Source organism: Apaloderma vittatum, unplaced genomic scaffold, assembly GCF_000703405.1.
Source record: "Apaloderma vittatum isolate BGI_N311 unplaced genomic scaffold, ASM70340v1 scaffold28402, whole genome shotgun sequence".
Taxonomy (NCBI): Eukaryota; Metazoa; Chordata; class Aves; order Trogoniformes; family Trogonidae; genus Apaloderma; species Apaloderma vittatum.
The window spans coordinates 5205-16745 of NW_009702515.1; the positions used below are offsets into that span (position 1 = coordinate 5205).

The window sequence follows — 11541 nt, forward strand, 5'->3', positions numbered from 1 at the left end:
CAGCAGGGATTTGAAAAACACAAATTATGAACAAAAAAGATCTGCTTTGTCCTGAACCCAATTATAAGTGTAAAAAAATCTCATCATAAACGTGACACAGTTTTGACTATAACAAACCCACATCAATAAATATAATTCCCTTTGTGCTTACGAATATCTTATTTTTAAAACATAACTGCTTTAAAGTGCAGGTAATGCTATTGTTTTTCACAGCTTTAGCAACAGTGCCTGAATGAAATTTTCATCTTTAATATTTCTAGTAGTTATCTGTGACTACTAATTACAATACTACATATTTTCTTTAATGCTTTGAAAACTTTCAGTAAATAAGGCTTCTAAAGAACAAATCATAAACATGAAATGACTAGCAAGTTAAGTTCTAATTTGCAGCATGTATTTAAAGTCAGAGGTTACTAAATTGCAATTGTCTACTTAAAAATATTATTTTATCAAGGTCAGCAAGAAGTATTTAGCATATGTTGTGAATTAAAAAGAAAATAATAGATACTCACTAGGAGAAACTAGAATCCTACTAGAAGTACATTCTTCAGTTACATTGCTGAACTCTGTAGGTAAGTCTTTCTGAAATACAAGTTCACTGTATTTTAGTCATACACTCTGTTTAAAACATTTCTTGACTGAACAAAAATATATTTAAGTACTACGTATGCATTTGCGACAACATCCAGACACACTGGCACTGCACAAATGTCTTTACAGGCCTAGAAATTCAAAATTTCCATACATGCACTGCATTTAAAGAAAAAGTCTGTTTCATGAAAGGCTTTTTAATATCAAAATTGCTGCACATAAACAAGTGAAAGCCAGGTCCAAATATACTATATACAATTTACGTACAAGTAGAATGAACAATCAGACTGTTCTTTGCCTGTGCTAACAATTACAGCTTGGCACTGGCTGCTGTTACCTTCTGCTTCTGGTTGATATTCAGAAATGCAGCCCTTTGGTCCTAAAAAATTAGTCTATAGATGAAGTGAAATTCATTCCACTTAAATTATTAGAACTCAAAAGGTCTATTTTAAGCTAGTTTCCTCAGGCTCCCAAATGCAAGAAGGCCTTTTTAAGAAAGGTTTTCAGTTTAACTCAGTCTGGCTTAGAAAGAGAAAAGTAACCAAAATTAATGCCACACTAACCATAAATGCCTTTGAGTGTAACTTTCTAATTTCAAACTAAGAAAAATCCAACACTCAAGCGACATCTAGACTTTTTTCACCATCTAGTCCTTGTTATGATCTCAGCATTTCCTAAAGTATAACTTTTTATACACTAGAATAACTGTATCACTTAACAGAGGAATATTATACCCAAATAAGTGAATAAGGAAGAAGTAACATTGTGCGGAAAGAAGCTAGAAAAGAAAGTAATAATGGAAAGGAAAGTAGGAAAGCAAATCTGCACTGACTACTTCTGCTCAATTCTTCTCATTGAAATGGATTTGGTAGCTTTCAGCCTTTCCCAGAGCTAAATGCACAGCTGCTGCTATTTTGGCAGCAGTGCAAGACAGATCTTAGAGTGTTTCTGCTATGTTGGCTACATGCCAAAAGTTCTCTAAAAAAAATAAATAAATTTTAAAAAAAGCAAGAGTAAGAAGAAAGGAGCAATTATGAATCATTTCTATACTTACGAAGCACAACTCAAATGGAATTTCTGAGAACAAAGAAACAGCAATTTTTTGGCCCAAAAGATTGTTTCTTAGCAATTTTCAAATGCTTATTACAAGAGTTTTGAATATTTTTTATATATAAAAATCAGCTTATTTTACTTTGAAAAATGACAAGCAACAATATCACACACAAACTGCATTCAAATTTGTTTCTGCAAATCACTTTCTAGTGACGTGCAATACAGTAATATAAATACTATAATTTTTTGAGTGATATTAGGTATTTTCCAAATACTACTCCAAGCCTTTGAACAACTACAATAAACATGTTATTGATGTAATAATAAATCAAACTGACAGAAATAAAAGCACAAGCCTAGTCTGAAACACAAGCTTTCCTGTATTGCTACCATCATAAATGCAACAATTATTTCTTAAGGAGAATACACTTGAAACAGGAGCAAAATATAGGGCTATTCAGCTGAATGTCTCTCGAGACTGCAGGCAGAAGAGAACAGCATTGATTATCTCATTTGGACATATGTGCACAGATAATTAAATTACAATGTCCATAAGAAACTGATTTTGAATGGTAAATCACTTGACCATGACTGTGTTTAACAAAGGAGTCATTATGAATATCAATCCTTATCATCAAGCTGCAGCCTTTAGAAACAACCTAATGATCAGTCTGAACACTTCTTCATATCAAGACTTTGTATAACTAGCACACTTTCAAAGCAGGCAAGAAAAAAACCACCTTATATACAAGCACTAACACCACTTTCAAAGTTGCAGGGCCAGCAACACACGTTGCTCCCATATACAAGCAAAGTCAACATTGTTACAACTACAGCGAGAAATGTAACACTGATCAACTGTCTCCTACAGGGCTTTCCACTTCCGGAAGCATCTGACAATATCTGAAGGATACAGATACTTATGCAAATACACATAGAAATTAAGCACTTAATTACAAAATTGATGTTATGATTCGCTGCATCTCAAAATACATGCACACATATATAAAATTACATAATGTGCATTCAAGGACCTTTCAACAGCATGAAAAATAATACAGTCTTAAGGCAACAAAACATTTGATGTGCTCTGACAAATAAGCCAAACATAGCCACATTACAACTGTAGCACTTTCACACATTTAAAAATGCAATGAACATCATGGACAAGAAACAGGAAGCGAAAAGGATGTAAAAAGGAGAAAGACCATCGGTTAGGGTAGAAATTTCAGGACCACAAACTAAGACGAGCTCTAAAATAAGAAATAACTTTTCCATTAATCTTGTATTTTCAATTAACATGCCATCTATTTTTGTCAATGTTACTTAAATAGAATGAAGGCTCAATCTTCCAAAGGGATTATCTGTATCTGATTAGAGCTTAGAGAATTAAAAAAAAAAAAAAAATTAAGAAATAGACATTCACTGTATCAACAGCAACATTTGCAGGCCAATGTGAAAAGTTCTGAATAATGCATTGCTAGCATGATGAAACTCACAATTACAGAAAAATTAATTTAAAGATAGCATAATAAAGATTCTTCAAAAGCTTCCCACTAAAAGTTCATTAGTAATGACTCTTTTTATTTCCTAATGAAAATAGGCTTAGTTATACCTGCTGTTCCACTTCCAAGGGAGAGTTTTGCTTCACAGAGCAGGAGGGGGAAAAAAAAAAAAGAGAACTTAATTAATAGCCACGAAGAAAATACCCCCAACTCCATTAACAACACAACAATTCAGATAATGCCTTTAAAACAGTAAAAAAGCATGGATCAGGAGTCAGGAAGAACATAAGGAGGCTGACAACATGGTGTCTGGGCAATTTTTATTCTAGAAGAAAACCAGAAAATTAACATACCTTTTTGGATTGCAACAACAGTTCTGTTTCAAGAAGCAAAACTCTACTCAGCAAGTTATTCCAGTCCTTCTCATCTATGATCACCTTTCCTTCCAGTTTCTCTTCTAAAACATGTAGTTTATCTTCCATCCAATCTAGTTTGCGAAGCTTTTCCTGGCAATCAGCAAGCTGACTCTTTAGGAACTCAATCTCGGAATTATCCTGTGTGACCTGAAAAACATAGATAAGAAGACATATTCTCAAATTTCAAAACAGAAATAATTCATCAGTTGATCAAAGAAATTAAGTGGAATCTTCTTCAAGCTCAGTAACCACATTCTGCTACATTAGAAAACTTCTTTCAGAATTGCCATAACACACCTGGAGTTCAGCTTTCAAAAGAAACTGTTGATAGACCTGGCTCTTGAAAGGACAGTACAATTCAACCGACCCATTTTCAAATTTTCAAATAATTTATTACACATCTATTACTTACACTTACGGACCATCCAGCTACCTCATTAAAACCTTTATCCCTTTAGAAAAGCCCTATAAGAAAAGCTAAAAATACACAGACAACATTTTAAAATAAAAGTTCTTACTTGTTCGCACTGCACTTCCACAACATCATGATCTAGGCACAAATCTTCATTACCTCCCTGTGCTGGAAGGGGTCGTGGATGAAGATCATTAACTTCACTTCCTGAGTGCCGTTCTACTCGAGGCTTTTTTTGAGTATGTTAAAAAATAAAAATAAAAAAAATTCAATGGTATTATCTGTTACAAGAACATTTCAATTCATCAGCCAAGTAACTGACAAAAGAGACCTATCATTTTAGCACTTTGTTTATTTAAGCTTGCCAATCTTACTCCAACTGGTTGCAAAACACAGAAATCAACAGTGGGCTGTTTAATTTTTAAAAAATCATACAGGCATGAAAAAACTATAAAACAAATACGCACATACTTTACCATATGTAGCGTGTACTTTGGTGTCCTTCTATAAAAAGTAATTAAGGCATTAATGTGCTCGAATTGTAAGTGCTATTAGCTTTCTAAGTGTGAATTGGGAGGAGTGAATCTCATTGAATGTATTTAACATATATACAGACAGTTCCAACACCAAAATCACCACTCAAACACTCAGGAAAAAAAAAAAAAAAGTTTAGCTAGAAAGATTAGAACTCTCTTCAACTGTTAGCAAAATAGCCCTACTTCTAATTTCCTTTGAATGCTTCCCTTAGGAAGAACAAAATAAGAGACAAATGTTGCCTTTCCTCTCAGGTGGATTAAGTCTTATGATCATTATCTCCCACAAAACAAAATAAATTGCCTAATAATTCAGAATCCACAATTACTAGTTTTGTACAGCATCTTAACAGCTACAGATTCCTAGATATTTTAGTGAAGCTAAAACTCCCCTCTCCTAGAGAATTCTTAATACACTCACAAATATCCCCCATTGAGTTCTACTATTCAACAACAAGAAGTGCCAGAGAAGTGATTCTGATTACTTTCTTCATGAAGTTTTTACTCACTGCTAAAAGCAACACTTAAGGGGCAGGCAAAGTCCTAAGAGCTTGTAGAATTTAACATTTTTAGCAGAAAAATATTAAGAAAGCTATCTCCTCCGTTGGCCAAGAGTAGCAGAATACATAAGATCATGCATTACCCTCGTAAAATTAAGGAATGTTACGTTAAGAAATCTTTGCTGAACAGATTCAGATAAAAGAGCAAAAAGTGAAAATTACATTGAAAACACTGCAATGTTAGGCCAAACATACTTCAATCTCCAAACAGGATGTGTATTCTTTTTCTAATTGCATCTTCATTTTCATTGCTGTCCCTCCATTTGATATAATTCAAATAGCAAACAATGGTACAAGATCATTACCACCAAGACTTTGAGATAGCTACTCAGTAAGAGAAAGAAGCAACAACTTCTATATTTCAGCTACTATTTCAGCCAACCACAGTTTGAGAAACCAAAAAACAACCCCTCACCATCTGGTCTTATCAAGCATTATAACCTACAGGAAAGCACATATTTCAGAAAGAGCCTGACTTGCTACAAATTAGATTAATCTTTAGACATAGAACATAAGAACTGTTTTCATACCTGTTTGGAATTAAGAGCACTGCCACTAGGATCAGCAAGGACATTACCACAATTTGACCATACTTCATATTTAAAAGATCTGAGTTTTTTCTTCGTTTTGGATTTAGCCTTCAAAGTGAAGAGAGGAAAATATTATGCTTCTAGCACAGAAATATTTTCCAGGGTGAGGGGGGTCAGCATGGGGACAGGATGACACACTTCATTTTTTGCTCGTAATTAACAGGCAAGAGTATTGCATGGTACACACACAAACACGTTTAAACCTCTGCAGTACGATAACAATACAGACAAAAATAATTAGGAATGACCTAAATATACAGAGGAAAAAGATGCTGTATTCATATGCTCATTAAAGCCTGTGCAAGGCTGCATGAAAGCCAGTCATAAGTAGAAAAGATAACTTGCATTGAAGTGGAAATACAATACAAAAAAATAATGTAGTTATGCCCCAAAAGTGACAAATGAAGGGTACAGAAGCCCTGAAGATTGTTACAAATGCAAACAAAACCGCCGGTTAGCTCAGCTAGTTTGAACGTGGTGCTATTAACACCAAGGTCGCGGGTTCAATCCCCGTTCAGTCCCCATGTGTTGCCTGATCTAGTTGGGAGACGTCCCTGCCCGTGACGGAGGTTGGATTAAATGATCTCTAAGGTCCCTTTCAGCCTAGGCCATTCTGTGATTCTATGAAAACACTAATTCTAGGAAAACACTAATTCTATGAAACACTATGAAATTCTACGAAAACACTAATTCTATGAAATCTATGATTCTATGAAAACACTAAGACTAATGATTTTATTAAAGCAGATTGATACACAGCATAGACTGATAACAAATAATGCCTTAACAGTATAAAATATAATTAATTAAAATAATCAGATTTGAGATGTATGCCACTGAAACAGAAGCATCATGTTTAAATTAAATGTTTCTAGAACTTCAATATATCAGACAGTTTTGTTTTGTTTTTAAATATACTTGCAAAGTCTCTCGAGCTACAGAAACGTTCGCTATGATGAGAAGTATAAAAGAAAATAGATCTTTCTGTAAAGATAACAAGCACTAGCACTACCTTCACTACAATTTTGTTCATACAACAAAGCACTGGCAGCATTGTCATCTTACAATGGAACTTCATACTCATTTTCCCCCCATTCTGACTCTCAGCAACACTGCATCTTCAAATAAACTGGTCTTCAGCTTCTATCTGCAGCCTCAGTCAGGTCAAACAAAACTTACAGTAAAGTTACCATGTACCTTATTCGAGTTACTTAATTCCTTATGTTTTTTCACCACACAGTTGATGATGTCACAAACAATCTCCATTTTTCTCTCTGCAAAGCCAAACTGAAGAAATTGCTGTTTTGTTAAAATTGGTTTATATTGAAATTGATCTCGAAGAAGCTGCAAAAAAGTAAGAGCTCACTTCACTTTCTAAATCACCATGCAGTTTGTGGTAGAAATGGCATGTTTAGGTCCTTATTTCTCTACACCCTCTTCTTTCATTCTGTACTTCAGCAGTTGAACCTTTTCTCATTTGGTTAATCATATATTCTCAGCTTTTTGTTCTAACTAGACTTTCAACCTACCTCTTCCACTTCATTCATGTCGCTCTTGTAAAGATTAGAATCATAAAAGAAATTACTGTAGACATTAACATTTCAAAAGTTAAATCAAAAACTTTCCAGAGTGAATGCCCAATAAAAAGTTGCATTAATCTCAGTAAATATGTCAGAGAACCAATAAAGGCTTCCACAGAGCCCTTTTGCAAAGGAATCTCTGTCCTCCTCAGGTGGAAAACTAGTCTGAATAAGCTAGTATTTGTTAATACATCAAGCCACTTCTTAGAAAAAATGTGCTTTTGGGTATTTTCAAGGATAGTGCTGAATTATTTTCATTCCGTTAAGACTGTGATTCCAATGTATAAACTATCAAGCATTAAACTTTATATATTAGTATGGTATGGTGTTTTAAAAAAGCTGTATTTCTTAATTGGACTTTCGTTACCACTATTAAAGTTTGCTATAGTTTTTTTGCTGGTTATGTTTTCTTCTAAGCTAATTTCTATACAACTTGTTGTGTAATAAGTATTTTGATATTCTTCAACACTAACATAAAATAATATTTCTGCAGCTGTCACAAAACTGAGATTTGGCTGACAAAATTCATCTTTATTTTCATGAAAACCTAAATAAAGACTTGCCATGCACTGACTTACTAGTCATCTTAAATCCTAAGAATTACAATTCATGTTCATTGCCAAGAATTTTCACTTTTAAGTAAAACTCATACTGGATGTTTAATTTCTGTGAGGCCATACTGAAAACTCTTCTGCAAGGGACATGAAGACAGATACCTTATAAATAGCTTCAATAAATCGCAAGTCACTCTTTGCTGTGAGTTCCACATCACACTTCACCAAAAGTTCTGCTATGTAAGTTGAAAAAGATGTAAAAGCATAGCTGATGATAGGTAAAAATGCAGCTGGATCACCCTTTACCAACCTATTGAGAAACAAAAATATTTTACACAGCAGGAGATAACAAAAGCCTTTTCTTATAAGAATTCACACATTTAAGTTGAAAGGCGTTTTAATACAGCCAACATATTATATACAAGCATCACCTTCATTTTAAGTTGGTTTGGGTTTTTTTTTCCCCAGGCATATGTCATTCAGCAGTCTTTACTGTTATCTGTAAAATGCTCAGAACAACATTTTTGCGACCCTCATATAATTGTAACATTGTCAGGTCTAACACCCACCAGCAATTCCATTTAAATATTCAACACTTTTTTTATTTTTACAGGATGAAATTTTGTGAAGGCTTTGCTAGCACTTATAAAGGTAAGAGATTAAACAGAGAATAAAAATCAGAAGAAACAAGAGTAAGACTGTGACACACTTCAGGATTATTCTAACAGTTGCTCAGAAGACAAAATTGCATCCCTTTATCTTCCAGTTCACATGTATTAAACTCCAGCTTCCCACAGACATATGCTCTGCTTACTCATCACTGGGTGCAATGCTAATATTTATACATATATTGTTTACACATCCTGTTGTCATCATGTCTTAAGATAAATTTATTCTCAGTGTCACCTACACTGTATAATCCACATCTCTTGGATAATTTAACAAGCGAAGTCCTTGTTCAATTTTTCTTAAACTTCCTTTTAGGTCTCCTGTTGCCATTATTCCAAATGCTATTATTCCTTCAGGTTACAAAATAAATGTTGTATAGTACATTCTCCTCCTTAAGAAAAATAAATAACTAAAATAAATAAGTAATGAACATAAAAATTACAAACTGCAACAGAATCATCACTGAAATTCAAAGAGTTTTGTTCCTTGTTTCTAGGCACTACAACTTGATAACAATATCAGTCATCGTCTTGATTCATTCTAAATAGGATCAAGCAGTAAGCTTCAATACAATCAACCAGCAAAAGTTCTTTAAAGGTATCTTAAAGCATATTAAGAATCTGAGGCTGGCTAAATCCACTAAAACTGAGTGAAAACGTGTTTCTCCACTGTCACAAAGGAGTAGAAACTCCATAAGCAGTGAAAGTGTTTTGCATTCTTCAGTTTAGAATGCTTGATTGGATTATTCACCTGGCCCCAAGCTCACTGGCCAAAAGAGCAACATTTGGATATGTAAACACCAGAAGGCAGGACTAATGACTCATCACACAGTATTTCTCTATTTAGGTGATCCATTAAATACACTTAATGTTCAGGGGACAGGGAGTAACAGACTGCCCAGATATTTCAAAACAAGTGCAAGTTTATTGGGATGATAACCAAAAGACCCTAGTTTAACATCTACATTGTAAACCACAAGTTGATAATCTATTTTTAATTGTCTGTGGGCTCTGCTTTGCAGAAAAGACTCATCTAAGGTCTTGCTGCAAACTACAGAAAGGTGACTTTCTCCATGCAGAACTATTCAACAAGTAAACTTCAGACTGCAAGAAAGATAGAGGGAGGAGCTAAAAAGGGAAAAAGCAACAAAAGAGAATCAAAAAGTGAAATTGCCATAATCCAAATTAGTTTTAGATCAAAGGGATAAATAAGTACAGGAAGGTCATACGTTTAATATGCTTTACCACCTAAAACTGATTAGTAAACTCAAATGGAAGAAGAGGATACTGAAGGGAAATAAAAAAAAAAAAATTGCCATAATAGATCTAAAAACACTGGCAATTCCACCTGGCTGGCAGACAGTAAAATGAAACACTTGAAGCAGTACCTTCAAGTATTAGCATTCATAATCTTAAAGAACATTGTCCTTCACTCCATTGTTTCAAAATACATTTATATTTAATGATAGCCTATGAGTACTATTTACCATATCCTGCTACCGTTTGTTTATAAGCACTCAATATTAGCTCTTTTCCAACACAAGGTTAAAAGCACAGATGATAGCCTGGCTCTTAAGTCACAATTAAAATTAAATTACTTTGATTTTAGCAACCTGGACAGATTGCTAAAACCTGAAAAAGTCTATTAGCAAACTGCCAAACTCAGGCTTTTTTTGAATGGTTTGCACATTACAAAATCAGTTCTCCTTCCTCACATCCTTGAGATATGCTCGTGACTGGCTTAATCCTCTACAGTATTTCCCCCAAAAGCCTCGTTAATGTAGATCTCAGCTGTAAAGTCTTAGAACATAAATTTACTGTTCAATTTTTCCATTAGAACCTGGGAGATAACTGCCTGCCATTATCTTAACTGAATTTCTTTTCTTGCCAGAAAGCAAACACTTTGAAGCCTACCAATCCAAGCAGTGAAGAGGCATTGCCAGACAACTTATACATGAAGAGTTATTCCCAAGACATAGAATTTCACATCACTTCTATTGCTGACACAGACCAAAAGAGTAAACACTCCAAAGAGATTATACCTAGCCTTGTCGGAAACCAATTCTGATGAGTACTCTAATTTACAGCTTTGTTATTTGGTCCTACTCATTAAAATAATAAGTTTTCTTGAAAGGATCTTGTGACCACAGGCTTCACCTAGAGTCAAAACAAACAAACCAAAGAAAACCCACAAAACCAATTGTCAAAGCTTTCACTCACAATGGTCTGCGCTTGTTTTTTGGCTGTGTTTTTTTTTGTTTTCTTCTTGTACCTCTGCAGTGTTTAAATCTTCAAAAAGATGAAGAACTTCACATATGCTCTGCCTTTGTTAAAGTATTTTCTTCCTATTTAATTACCAGATGCTTCCTCTTTTATCATTAGGTTCTGGGTTATTACTCATTCTAAATATAAGTATGCAACATTCATTTTTAAAAACCAGAGACAATTTAATTTTAAACATTTGGAAATGGAGGCATCCATTATTCCTGCATTACCTTACAAAGTGATCCACCCAATGGTATTGCAAATTTAATCAATCTCAAGAAAAGTCTCAAAGAATCCAACCTAAAACTGGAACTCTAGTGTGCAATACAAATACTCAGAGAAGAAACTCTCACAGGAATTAATCTAATCATATAGATTGTTTCCCAAAAGCATCAGCAATCCTTTCTCTGCTGGACCTCTAGATGTAAAAACTGGCAACCACTGTCAGTACAAGCTGAGTAACTCAAGAGATCAATCATAACAACAGAGTTAAGTTGGTAGAAACATCTTGGGAAGGTGAACACTGTAAGAAGCAGCACAGAGCTTTTGCCTGTAGGAATTCAAGACAAAACAGTCGTAGAACATTGGCTATCCAGAATAAAATCAGGTATAAGGAAGTTTTAAGAGATTATAATAGTGCTGCAAGTGGTTTAAAAAAAAACAACTCTCAAAACGGCATATGGTGTTCAAAGAAATAATGAGTATATATTAAAAATGAGTAAGACCCATGCAAGTTACCAAGTATCTTAGCATTGTGAACACTGCCTTTGAAACGTCTAACAAGAAAAAGTTTTAATTGCATTTAGACCCTTCT

General features: G+C 34.2%; 1 protein-coding gene across 1 annotated transcript in view; it reads right to left on the bottom strand.

Annotated features, from left to right (window-relative positions):
- Positions 1-8793, bottom strand: part of CEP44 (centrosomal protein 44kDa) — a 12143-nt gene extending 3350 nt beyond the window's left edge. Inside the window, exons 1-8 of the mRNA XM_009864285.1 lie at positions 8705-8793; positions 7957-8104; positions 6858-7004; positions 5601-5708; positions 4996-4998; positions 4084-4206; positions 3503-3712; positions 513-582 (exon numbers count right to left, since the gene is read on the bottom strand). Of these exons, the coding sequence (XP_009862587.1) occupies positions 513-582; positions 3503-3712; positions 4084-4206; positions 4996-4998; positions 5601-5708; positions 6858-7004; positions 7957-8104; positions 8705-8793 (898 nt within the window). The remainder of the gene's footprint in view (positions 1-512; positions 583-3502; positions 3713-4083; positions 4207-4995; positions 4999-5600; positions 5709-6857; positions 7005-7956; positions 8105-8704) is intronic.
- Between the last annotated feature and the right edge of the window lie 2748 nt (positions 8794-11541).